Here is a 12,525-nt window from a genome sequence, read left to right as displayed (position 1 = left end):
TAAATTATTTGGTACACATCATATTTTTTATATTTTTTTATTACACATATCATTTTATTTTTATTTTTTACAGCCCTTACTTCAAGCATTAAAGACAAACACATGTTTAGAAACACTTAACCTTGAATCAAACGATCTAACCAGTACTTTTATAGAGGTATCATTTTTATTACTCTACATACGGAACCCTTCCCCCTACTTTTATAGAGGTATCATTTTTATTACTCCTTATACTGACCCCCCCCCCGACTTTTTTAGGGATATCATTTTTAGCTTTTTTGAAGATTAAAATGTTATATTTCTAGAACAGAAATCAGTAACAACATTTTTTTTTAGAAACTTTGCAGAATTCTTGAAAATCATCCATCAATACGTGAATTAAAGTGCTCACATCAAGTAAGAAACGATAAGCTTAAAGTGACGGATTATGAGTTTACAGTTGATATGAGACTCTATGATTTATAAAGTTTTAACCACATTTTAAAATTAAATTTGTTAACAATTTCTACTTTATGTATGCAATCTTTTTTACGCTATTTCTTTATTCATATAGAAACATGGACTTGGTAGCAAAGGTGAAGAAGCACTCGCTCGGCTTCTGAATAAAAATAATAAAATGTTAAAAGTATCATATCACTTTACTGTACCTTCCTGCAGAAGTGCTGCAGATAGATTCCAAATTAAAAATCAAGAATTACGTAAGTAAATTTACTCTTTTGCTTTTTTTGAAACCAATGTTTTTTTTTATGCTTTAATATTTTTATATTTATTCTTTTTAATATATATATATATATATATATATATATATATATATATATATATATATATATATATATATATATATATATATATATATATATATATATATATGTATATATATATATATATATAAATATATCTATCTATATATATATATATATATATATATATATATATATATATATATATATATATATATATGTATATATATATATATATATAAATATATCTATATATATATATATATATATATATATATATATATATATATATATAATATATATATATATATATATATATATATATATATAGTATATATATATATATATGTATATATATATATGTATATATATATATATATTAAAAAGTTCAATGTAATATTATTAATTGATTATAAACACTTTTTTGAGAGATTTTAGCTACCAATAAGATATGCGTAAACAAAATTTATGTTAAGTTAGGTCAAAAGAACTTTACATGATATTGAATTAATAAAAAAAAAATTTGTATATATTTGTGAAAAGAACTCTTTTAAACAAAAACATTTCTCCCTTTTTTAAAAGAATGAAATAAAGTTTTTTATTTTCACATATTTTAATCTATGATGAAGAGATTCATGTTTTATGTAATGAATTAGTTTGCATAAAAAAAATTTATTTTCAGATAAATATTGCAAAACTGTTTTACATTCCTTTGAAACAAAGTTTTACAAGCTACATTTTACTATTTTACATTCCTTTAAAGCTAAATTTAAATTATATTTTATTCAAAGTCTTTTTTTAAAAATGCTTTATTTTAACTATGTTTCATGTTTGTTTTTTGTTTTTTTGTTGTTGCTTTTTTTGTCATTATTGGATAACTTAAAAAACAAAAGTATTTTAATTAAAATGCCTTGATAAAAATCATAAAATTAATAAAAATGCTAAAGGCAAAAAATGAATCACCAATGACTGTAAACATTGGGCTGATGTGTCAAAGTTTTAAATCTTAAACTTTCAAGAGAAGATTATTTGTTTTAAAAAGAAATTGTTAAATGTATGATAAAACAGTGTGTATTATTGACTGTGAAACATTGAGGATTTAGTATTAAGGTGTGGGGCTGATTTGGCCAGAATGCCACAGGTTAATAATGACAAAAGTAGTTTGTTTGTACACTTTTAAAAGTTTGGAAACCTTTGGAAAGTTGGTTTAATGTCAATGCGTTTATTTTTTTAGAAGAAAATGACTTAAGCTTAAATCCCAAAACATATTCTTTAGAACATTAAATAAGTTATTTGACTGAGTTCTAGAAAGATCAAATGATGAATAGAATGATTTAGCCTTCATAATCATCAGATCTCTCTCCTAACAGATTTTAATGTGATGAATTATCACAAAAATTATTACCTGATGACGAAAAAGATGTGGAAAAAACTTTTTAGTGAGTGGTATGAAATTGACTTAGACAAATAAGAAAAGTCATATTTGTATGGCGGTTCATGTTGATAAGGGTGATTTATAGGCAAGTAAATTATAAACTAATCTAATGGGACTTTATATTAATTTTTATGTAAACTTAATAAATAGGAAGATAATATTTAATTCAGGTAGATTTTGTTTTAAGTTTATCTCTCTATAGTAAGTAAAACTTTGATATCTTATATCGAAAAGTATGTGTGTGTGTGTGTATATATGTATGTGTATATATATATATATATATATATATATATATATATATATATATATATATATATATATATATATATATATAACGGATGACAACTAAAAAATGAGACTAGATTTAAAGACGCATATCTTCTTAAAGGAATAAGATTTTAAAAATAGGAAAACTGTTTTAGAAGGTATTTTTATTCTAGTTTTTAAATATTTTATGTGTTTTTATTTTTAAAGAAAAATGAATAAAAAAATAAATTCAAAACAAGAAGAGATTAGAAAACGTGTGTATGAATTTTATTTAAGTTACAAAAATGATGGTAAAAAGTTCATTTATGACCACTTTAAAGTTGAGAATATACCTAAAAGTACTATCTACAAGATAATTAAATGTGCTGAAAGTGAATCTGGGTACCAAGGGTTCAAGGAAAAGGAGTAATAGCTAAAAAAATGACCATGACAAACATTGAAATGCTTAAACTCATATTTGACCATAAAGACGGAGTTTCTCAACGACAGGCAGCTAAAAAGTTTAACTGTACTCAGCAACACATTAGTAAAACATTAAAAAAAAGAACAAATATTAAATTAAGAAAAAAAATGAGAATTCCAAAATGCTTTGACCAGTAAAAAGCAGCAGCTAGAACTAAGTGCAGTCGGTTGTGTCAAAAATTCAAAAATCTTAAACCAATCATTGATGATGAGTCTTATTTCATGTTAAATCACTCCAGTATCAATGGAAATGATATATTTTATACTAGTGATGTAAAGTCTACTCCATCTACAGTTAAATACCAAACAAAAAAAAAGTTTCAAAAGAAATTACTTCTATGGATTACTTTTTCTGAAAATGGAATTTCTTAACCTTATTTTGTACCAAGTGGACTGGCTGTAAATCAAAAAATCTATTTAAACAAATGTATTAAGAAGAAACTTATTCCATTCATCAATAAGTATCATTCAGATGGTGCATATGTATTCTGGCCAGATTTAGCATCATCTCACTATCAAAAACAGTAATCATGTACCTAAACAAGGAAAATGTGCATTATGTTGAGAAAGCGGATAACCCTGCAAAATTGCCAGAATGTCGTCCTATCGAAAATTTTTGGAGTATTTTGAAAGGCCTTGTTTACAAGAATAATTGGCATGCAGAAAATCTTAAAAAATTACGTTCTAGAATCAAGTATTGCCTTAATAAAATTGATATTGAGCTCATACAGAGCCTAGCTCAGTCTATACCAGGCCTAGTTGATAAAGTCAGAAGAAATGGTTTAATTGAGAACTACTGATTATATATCATCAGCTCGTAAAACATTACAAAATTTTTTGAACGTTAAAAAAAAAATTTTTTTTAATTGGCAGTTGAATGGCTTTTTTTTTCTTTATGTAAAAATATAAAAAACGGAGTCTAAAATTTAGTCTTGACAAATTGCCCATTATCAAGATTTATTACGCAATTCGATGGGAAACATTGGTGTCTCTGTATTTCTAGTGCTTCACGTACTTTATGGTTAAATTTTTTTATTTCAACTTTAAGAGATTTTGTTTTCTCCCAATTTATTTTTTCAGAGCAAAACTTGCTATGTGTGGCAATTGCTGATTGATAATGTTTGGCATCGTTTAAATCTTTTTTGGTGTTGTTGAGTTCTTGTTCTAATTTGTAACTTTATTTCTCCTACATATTTTTTTGAGCAATTGCATTCAACTAAATATGTTCCAGGTTGGCTGTTTTGGGGCAATCTAGATTTGTTTTTACATGTTAGTAATCTTCTTAAATTAGGATTTGATTTAAAAAATACTCTATATCCAACTTTTCTAAATATTTTCCTTAACTTTGATGGTAGTGAAGTTATCCATGGTAATGATACTGTTGGGAGAGCATTGTTTTCAGATTGAATTCTATTGTTCTTTACGGACCGTTTTTTCCTAATTTGATTTGCAATACTTTTTAGTTGGTTTTCGGTGTACCCATTTTCAATAAAAACTTGAATAAGAAAATTTATCTCATTTTTTAAATGTGTAACACTGCAGTGTGGAGTATGCCCATGGAGTATGCCCTGTGAACATAACCTTTGAATATTGCGCATAAAATTTTGGGGTCATGATTCGAGTGCGGTTTAATTTGGATATTTGTAATGGCTTCTTTTCTGTAGACTTTAAACTCATACTTACCTTTGATGTTATTTATTATTGTTATATCTAGGAAATTCAGAATTTTGTTATGGTTTTCTGTCTCGATTTTGTATTGTAGTGCAGGGTGTTGTTTATTTAAGATTATTTTGAATTTCTCTGCTTCTTGGATGTTTGAAAATCTAGCATGGCTATCATCGACGTATCTTGAATAGGATTTTAAGTCGAGAGGAGGATTTAATGTCATTGCAATTTTGTTTCAAAAGCGTTTTTATTCGTGATGTTGTAGAAAAGATTCTGCCAATACAACCATGAATGAAAGACCAATAGGACCAAAATTCTCCAATTTATGGATCTCGTTGTTCCACAAAAAATAGCAGCGGTGTAAACAAAGCTCTATAAGTGATTTTGTTTCTGATATAGTAAGCTTGGTAGAACATCTGTAGGAATCATCTTTATTTAATTGATCTATAAGAATTAAAGTAGTTTCTTTAAGTGGAATGAATGGATACAGGGTTATTACATCGAATGAAACTTGAACTTCGTTTTCCTCAAAATTTCATGAGTTTGCTTTGCTAATAAAATCAAAAGAATTTTTCCAACGTGTTTTATTTTTATTTAAGATACGTTGTATTGCTTTAACTAGTAGTTTGATATTCCATAATTAGGAGTACCGATAGTTGATATAACTATTCTCATAGGGTAAGCTTTTTCAGGCTTGTGAGCCTTAATTAGACCATACGTACGAGGTCGGATTGGATCACTTGGATATATACTGTCATACTTTGTTTTTGAAAATCCTTGTTTTTTATTAAGTTGTGAGAGATTTTTATAGCCTAACCAGAAGTAGGATCTTCACTTGAAATCTTTGTTTGACCAATTTTATTGTGAATTCTTTCTAAAGCTTTTTTGTGTTCATTTCTCACAAGCCCATTACCCTTATCAAACGGATATATATCGACAAGTTAGTTTTCCTTAATTTTCTTTAAAGCTTTTCTTTGCTCTCTTGTTAAGTTTTGGCTCATTTTTTTACAATTTTTTTATGTCCTAATTTTAGTTATTTCTCTAATATCAAAAATCTTGAGCATTTTTTTTCCATCACTAAAACTTGTTTATACCATATGTAATGCACTTTCTCCAAGTTTTCTTACCTTTTTATTTTTTTGATTATTATATGAATACTAAACTTTATACATATATGTAAAGGCTTGGTATCCCAGCATCTATATAAATAACAAACATATGTTTATATCCATATATATCCATATTATATATGCTAGGGTGGTCCCTAAAACAAGTTTTTTTTTAAATATCTGCTCCCACTTTTTAAATGTATAATATATGATAAAATAATACTAGAAATAAAATATTTTTCCAAAAAAAATTCTTTTAGGGGTAGCTCAAGACCCTTTATTATCAGACGGATCCCTATGATTATCAAAGCAAAAGTTCTTCATAAGTATATCATGTTGGGTCTCAAAAGAAGCAAAAATATATAAAAAATTTTAAAATAATCATCATTTTATAAAAAAATTCAAAAAAAAATTGTAATAAAAACTTTTTGTAAAAATGCATAGTTTTTAATTTAAAAATGCCATTTTCTAGGCATTGAAATCTAAAATAATATTTTTTTTATAAAATGATGATTAATTTTGAAGTTTTTATATAATTTCGCTTCTTTTGAGGCCTAACATAATATTCTATTGAAGAACTATTTTTTCGATAATTATAGGGAAACATCTGATACTTAAGGGTCTTGAGCTACCCTTAAAATATTTTTTTTAGAAAATTTTTAGATTCTAAGGTTTTTTTATTATATTAGAGCACATTTAGAGGGTGGGAGCAGATTTAAAAAAAAAAAGTTGTTTTAAGGACCACCCTAATGTATGCATAAATGTGCCTCTTACCTAACCTTCTTAATCCAAGCAGGTATGGAAGCTTTTCTTTATTTTTAAGTCAAGCCTCATTCTACTCTGCGTTTTTCACCTTCTTGTGCAGCTGCTATAATAAACTGCAATAATTTTTTTTGTTATTTTTACAAAAATATATCTCTACTTTGAGAACAAATGTCTTTTTATTATTGCAAGAAGTCTATGTGAAAAGTCTCTGTCCAATGCCAAGCTCTGTTACTTTTTAAAAATCCTTAACAGTGTCATTAACTAAATTAAGTCTAGCATTCCATCTCTATTTCTAATAAACGGGTCTGATCTTATTGCTTCTCCCAGAAGGCAGAGTTATTTGCAAAAAACTCTACCTCCAATTCGACCCTTGAATATAATATTCATACTCTTTCTGCCATTCCAGTTAAACAGATTAACCCATTTTTTCCAGTAACTTTAGAAATACTCCAAGGCTCCATCTTTGCTCCTGTATTGTTTCTTATCTGAAATAATCCTTCTGATAATTGTCACTTACTACTAGTTAATAAATAAAAGCTACCAAGCTGCCTACTAAGTTTTTTGTGGTGAAAATGGAGCTATTACTGTACATATATTTGGTCCAATCACAGAACCTTTAATAATTTTAACCCTTTATGGTTCACATAATTATTTTGGGTAAAAATTATTTACAATGGTGCAAATTATTATTTCATTTTGCTTAACATTTTTAGCAATTGGGTTTTTGCTGACATAGGCAGTTTTTGAATAAATGATAGTACAAAAATTCATATATTAGTATATATGTAAAACATATATAAATGTAGGTGTATATATATATATACATAAAACATATATATATATATATAAAACATATGTATATATAAAACATATATACATAAAAGTATATATATAAAACATATATATAAGGTCGTTTCCACACCTACCGTGAGTCGACACTAATCGTAGGTTTTAAATACTAACATAACTTTTGCAAAAAGTAGTAATTATTTTTTTATTTTTATATTTTGTGTATCAACAACATCGTCATGCACTTCTATTACAATACATAGAAACCGCAATACATAGTTACTTAAATGAGCTCAGTGGGTTTATCACGTCAGCCTATAAAAATACTTTTCTTTTAAGTACCAGCTGTTAGAAGCGTTTCAAATAAAACAAGGAAATTTAAGAAGATAACATAAAATTTTATTTCTAAATTGACTTAATCAGGTAAATAAAACATGAATTATTATTAATATTATTAAAACAACTCATCATTATAGTATCAATGTAGTATTTTTGAATGTACGATAAGTATGAACTAAAAAGAATGTCATTCCATACATATCGTATGTCCAATGAATAATCAATTTGTTTGTTTTTTTTTTACTATAAAAATATTAATAGGCATGACAAAAATATTAGACAAAAGTTTGTAGTTCAAAACGAAAACTTCAATATACAGATAGTCAATTACGTGATGCTATTAATGCTGTTAAAAAAGGTATGGTTGTGTACAAAGCGAGCAAGGCGTTTGGAATTCTTTATCAGACGCTTCGTGATAAAATATCTAAAGAACTTCTTTGAAAATACGACACTGCGGTTATGAATTAGTTCTAGGTGGACAAATTGAAAACAAGTTAGTCGAGTGGTTACCAACATGCACCAGAATGGGATTTGCCATGTCTGTAGTACAGCTATTAGATACTGTGCAAAAATATTTGAATATTTGATCTCCAAAATAAGGTGAATACTTAAACCGAGCTAGAGGAGGAGTAATTGAAAAAGTCATAAGAGATTGGTTTACTGAAATACCGAAGCTTTTAGGAGAAAACGCTCAACATTTAAATGATTCGATGCGCGTTTATAATATGGATGAGAGTGGTTTTCAGTTGTCACCAAAAACTAATTTATTAATTGGTGAATGAGTAAAAAATACTTATTAAGAAAGTGCTCAAATTAATAAAAGCATCACCACTTTATTTGCAGTAAATGCCAGTGGAACTTTTACTCCATCATTAACAATTTTTAAATATGTTCGTCTTCCAAATAAAATTATAAATGCTGCTCCATCAGGATGGGGTATTGGAAAAAGTGATAATGGTTGGATGGCTGTAGAATTTATTTTTGAGTATATAACATACGTTTTTAATCCATTTTTGATAAAAAAAGAAATTCCTTTACCAGTTATAATTTTTTTTGATGGTCATCGAATATAGTGAGTTTTGCTCTAAAAAAGGAATAATTCTTATTGCTTTGTTCCCAAATGCAACACATATTTTGCGGCTGCTCGATGTGGCAGTTTTTGGGCCAATGAAAGCAAAGTAGAAATCGTTTTGCCGACAATGGCGCATTGACCATAATGGACAAAAAATAAACAATGAAAATGTACCAGAAACATTAAATTCTTTTATAATCGATCCTTCTATGGCAAATAATATCGAAAGTGGTTTTAAAAATATTGGAATTTTTCCATTTGATGCTAATAGTGTTGACTACAAAAAAATTGTTCAAAAATTATCTGAGTCAACTATTGTTCCGGCTCCTTATTAAGAAGAAAATCATTCAAGTGTGACTTTATCAGCTTACTCTCCCATAACCTTTATTGAAAAGTGCATTGACTTTAGAGCAGTTTAAATTCCTGACAAACATTTAGGTTGGAAAGGTGATCTTGAATACCTCCAGTTGCATCATTTTTGGAAAAGAGCTTTTTCTGAAACGTATAAGACCATAATTTTACCTGATGAAATACAACAAGGTAATAAAAATCTATCAACAACTTGTAATTTAGAAAATGTGCAAGGTATAACCGATATGGAAATGCCTGATTGCAATAATGCAGCTGTAATAGAACCAAAACCAGCTTGTTTTAGTTTAAAAATAGCAGCAAAAATAATAAATCCAATCGAAAGTGTTTTAGTATGGCCAAAACAACCAGTCCAATCAGTCCAGTCCAGTCCAAGCGCAAAGTAGAACGTTTACCATCGATTGTAACATTGATTGTATACTAAAGTAATGGAAATGCTTTAAAATCTTTAATTTCAATTCATAATAATGTTTTTATTACTATATAATTAGTGTTTATTTGATAATAAACATTAAATTTATTTAATAGTCTTATTTTTTAATTTTATACCTAAAAACGTTTTATAAAATGTTACCAATCCATTAAATTTTCATTTGAAACTGCGAGCACATTTTAAACCAGACACTAAAGTAGATTTTAAGATATTCGATAAGTGTCGACCATATATATGATAAGTGTGAAACACTAACGATAAGTACGGAAAACTGCGCTTTAAAAGATTGATCAAAGTAAGTACATTATTGATTTAAATTTCAGAGTGAGAATAATTTTAAAGTAACCCTCATCGTATTACATTGACGGCTGCAAAAATTCATTTCTAATGCATGTCTACTTTTTGAGTAGTCTAATATATTATAATAACTTTTGTTAAACTTACGGTAAGTGTGGAAACGACCCTATATATATATATATATATATATATATATATATATATATATATATATATATATATATATATATATATATATATATATATATATATATATATATATATATATATATATATATATATATATTCAAAAATTATTCCAGTTCTGGTCAGAGTAACCATATGGCTACTAACAAGTTTATGAGGGCAGAATAGTGATTTTATAAATTAATTTAAAAAAACTACTTTTAACAATAATTTTATAACTTTTAAAAATACAAAATTGGATATTAACCAACTGGCACCTTTAATAAAACTTTATTAACTCACAATGAACAATATAGTACTAAAACAAGTCAAAAACCTCTAGTAATTCATCAAATCCGTTTTTAAAAAACCGGCTTGAAACCCTAATTTAAAGAGTTTTTATTTTTGTATTAAGCTGATACAAATAATGGTATTATATATAATACGTTATCAACAGAATACATAATCTGGAAATTGATAGTAGCCATATGGCTACTGTAAACAATAAATGGTTAATAAGTTTTTTTTGCATCATGGATGTAGTTATTTATACTTATTTTGTTTATAAATATTTTTTTAAATACTTCACAATCAAATAGGTATTGTAAAGTTGATTCCAAAGTTAAAAACAAAACAACTCTATTGATGGTGAATATAAAATAAAATATAAATTAATTAATTATATTAGGTATATTAATATTAAATATAAATTAGTTATATTAGATATAAATTAATTATATTAAATATAAATTAATTATATTAAATATAAATTAGTTATATTAAATATAACTTAATTATATTAAATATAAAGTAGTTATATTGAATATAAAATAATTATATTAAATAAAAATTAATTATGTTAAGTATATTAATATTAAATAAGAATTAATTATATTAAATAAATTAAAGTATAGATTAAATAAGTTAATGTAAATATAAAATAAAAATTAATTAAAATATTGTTAAGTTTGCAACTTTTAAAAGTTAAAAAATTTCCAACTTTAAATTAAGAATAATTTAGTATCTCTTTTACATAATAACTTTTTAAGTTTTGCGTTAGTGGTCACAGTAAGCTTGCGTATAACCTTACAATCTACAAGATTCTGAGCAGGATTTAAACTATTAAATTGTTAGCAGGGATAGCTTAGTTAAATAGTGTGCTGCCTAAAATATATTGCAGTATCCTAGTTTCAAGCCCTGGCCTTGCCAGCACAGCACATGAGTATTACATTGGCGTGAAGGGATCTTAACTCGATTAGCTTTGCATTGTTTTTTGCACAATTAAAATAAAATAAATGACATTATTTTCATGATTTTTTGAATTTAAAATTCAAAAGTTATAAACAAACTCTTTATTATAAAATGTTGAGTAAGTTTTTTTTTTCTTCTTTCATTCAAAAAGAAATATATACGATTACCTTGCAGTCTGTCTTTTAAATTGCATTACTCTTGTTTTTATTTTGTGAGTACACTTTGAAATTAAAAAAACAAAGTTAAGAAAAATTGATCTTTCGTTAAGTTTTTATACTTTAAAACAGGGTTTAAAAATATCTAAAATAAATGTAAGTGTACTTTATACTTTGAATATTAAACTTTATTTTATTAAATTAATATAATATTTTCCTAGAACGGCAAAAGAGAAGTCAATCAGAGAAGTTTTATAATCTTTCAGAAGAAGTGAAGAAGCGAGATGAGCATCCTCAGCGCTGGATGATACCTGTACAAGCTGAAAACAATTCAGGCATTAAAGCTCAGCTCAAAGAACAAATGAAAAACATGAAGCCAGTAGCGACAAACAAATTAAATTAAAGTAAAAAATGACGATGAATTATAATGTGTGTTAAGAAGAAATATGAATTGTGTGAAAAAAAAAGTTGCGTAAGCTAAGATTTTTACAAGGCCGCGCGACATTCGCAATTTTATATTTATATACGATACAATACGATATGATAAGATTAGATGCATTAAACTGAGCTTTAACCTTTTTTTTTTTTTTTAAATTGTCTTTAAAAAAATTATATTTAAAAACTATTTTTAAAAACATAAAACTGGTTTTTTAAAACATAAAAACTGGATTCAAAAAAACATAGAAATAATTTGTTTTTAGTTGTTTTTTTTTTTGTTGTTTTTTTTTTGTTTTTTTTTTGTTAAGTTAAGGAAAAGCATAAGATTTCCAAAAATTATGAAGCAATTTTAAATTTTTTACAGCTTTTTATAGTTAATGTAAATTATCACATAAGTAAATTATAGTTTTTTTTTTTTTTTTAGTTTGTAAATTACTTAATTCTAACTATTTTATTTTTTAAATATTTTTATATATATATAGTTTTTTTTTCTATTTTTTATTTGAAGGCTTATTTGCAGTATTTGTATGTATTCCGAGTAATTTTAGTTTTATTACTCGCACATAAATTCTTAAACGTAATGTTTACATTTGTTCGATATATTTAATTAAGAAAACTTTATACCGGAAATGGTGACTTAAAAATATGTAGAAATGGCAAACTGAGAAAAACGACCAATAAGAAATTATAAATAAAAATAACAAACAACCGCTTAACAATAGTATGCTTTAGTCATGTCTTAAAGTCAGTATGCTTCAGTCATGTCATAAAGTC

At 25.9% G+C, this 12,525-nt stretch overlaps 1 protein-coding gene across 1 annotated transcript in view; it reads left to right on the top strand.

Moving 5' to 3' along the window:
* LOC100213204 (leiomodin-3) overlaps positions 1-11,852 on the top strand; it is a 55,654-nt gene extending 43,802 nt beyond the window's left edge. The window contains exons 6-9 of the mRNA XM_065788273.1: positions 74-157; positions 337-396; positions 554-698; positions 11,535-11,852. Coding sequence (XP_065644345.1) covers positions 74-157; positions 337-396; positions 554-698; positions 11,535-11,716 — 471 coding nt within the window. The 3' untranslated portion in view covers positions 11,717-11,852. The remainder of the gene's footprint in view (positions 1-73; positions 158-336; positions 397-553; positions 699-11,534) is intronic.
* Positions 11,853-12,525: the final 673 nt, after the last annotated feature.

The sequence above is a fragment of the Hydra vulgaris genome, chromosome 01, assembly GCF_038396675.1.
Source record: "Hydra vulgaris chromosome 01, alternate assembly HydraT2T_AEP".
Taxonomy (NCBI): domain Eukaryota; kingdom Metazoa; phylum Cnidaria; class Hydrozoa; order Anthoathecata; family Hydridae; genus Hydra; species Hydra vulgaris.
Note: the sequence above shows the minus strand (reverse complement) of the source record. Positions and strands in the feature narration are given on the sequence as shown.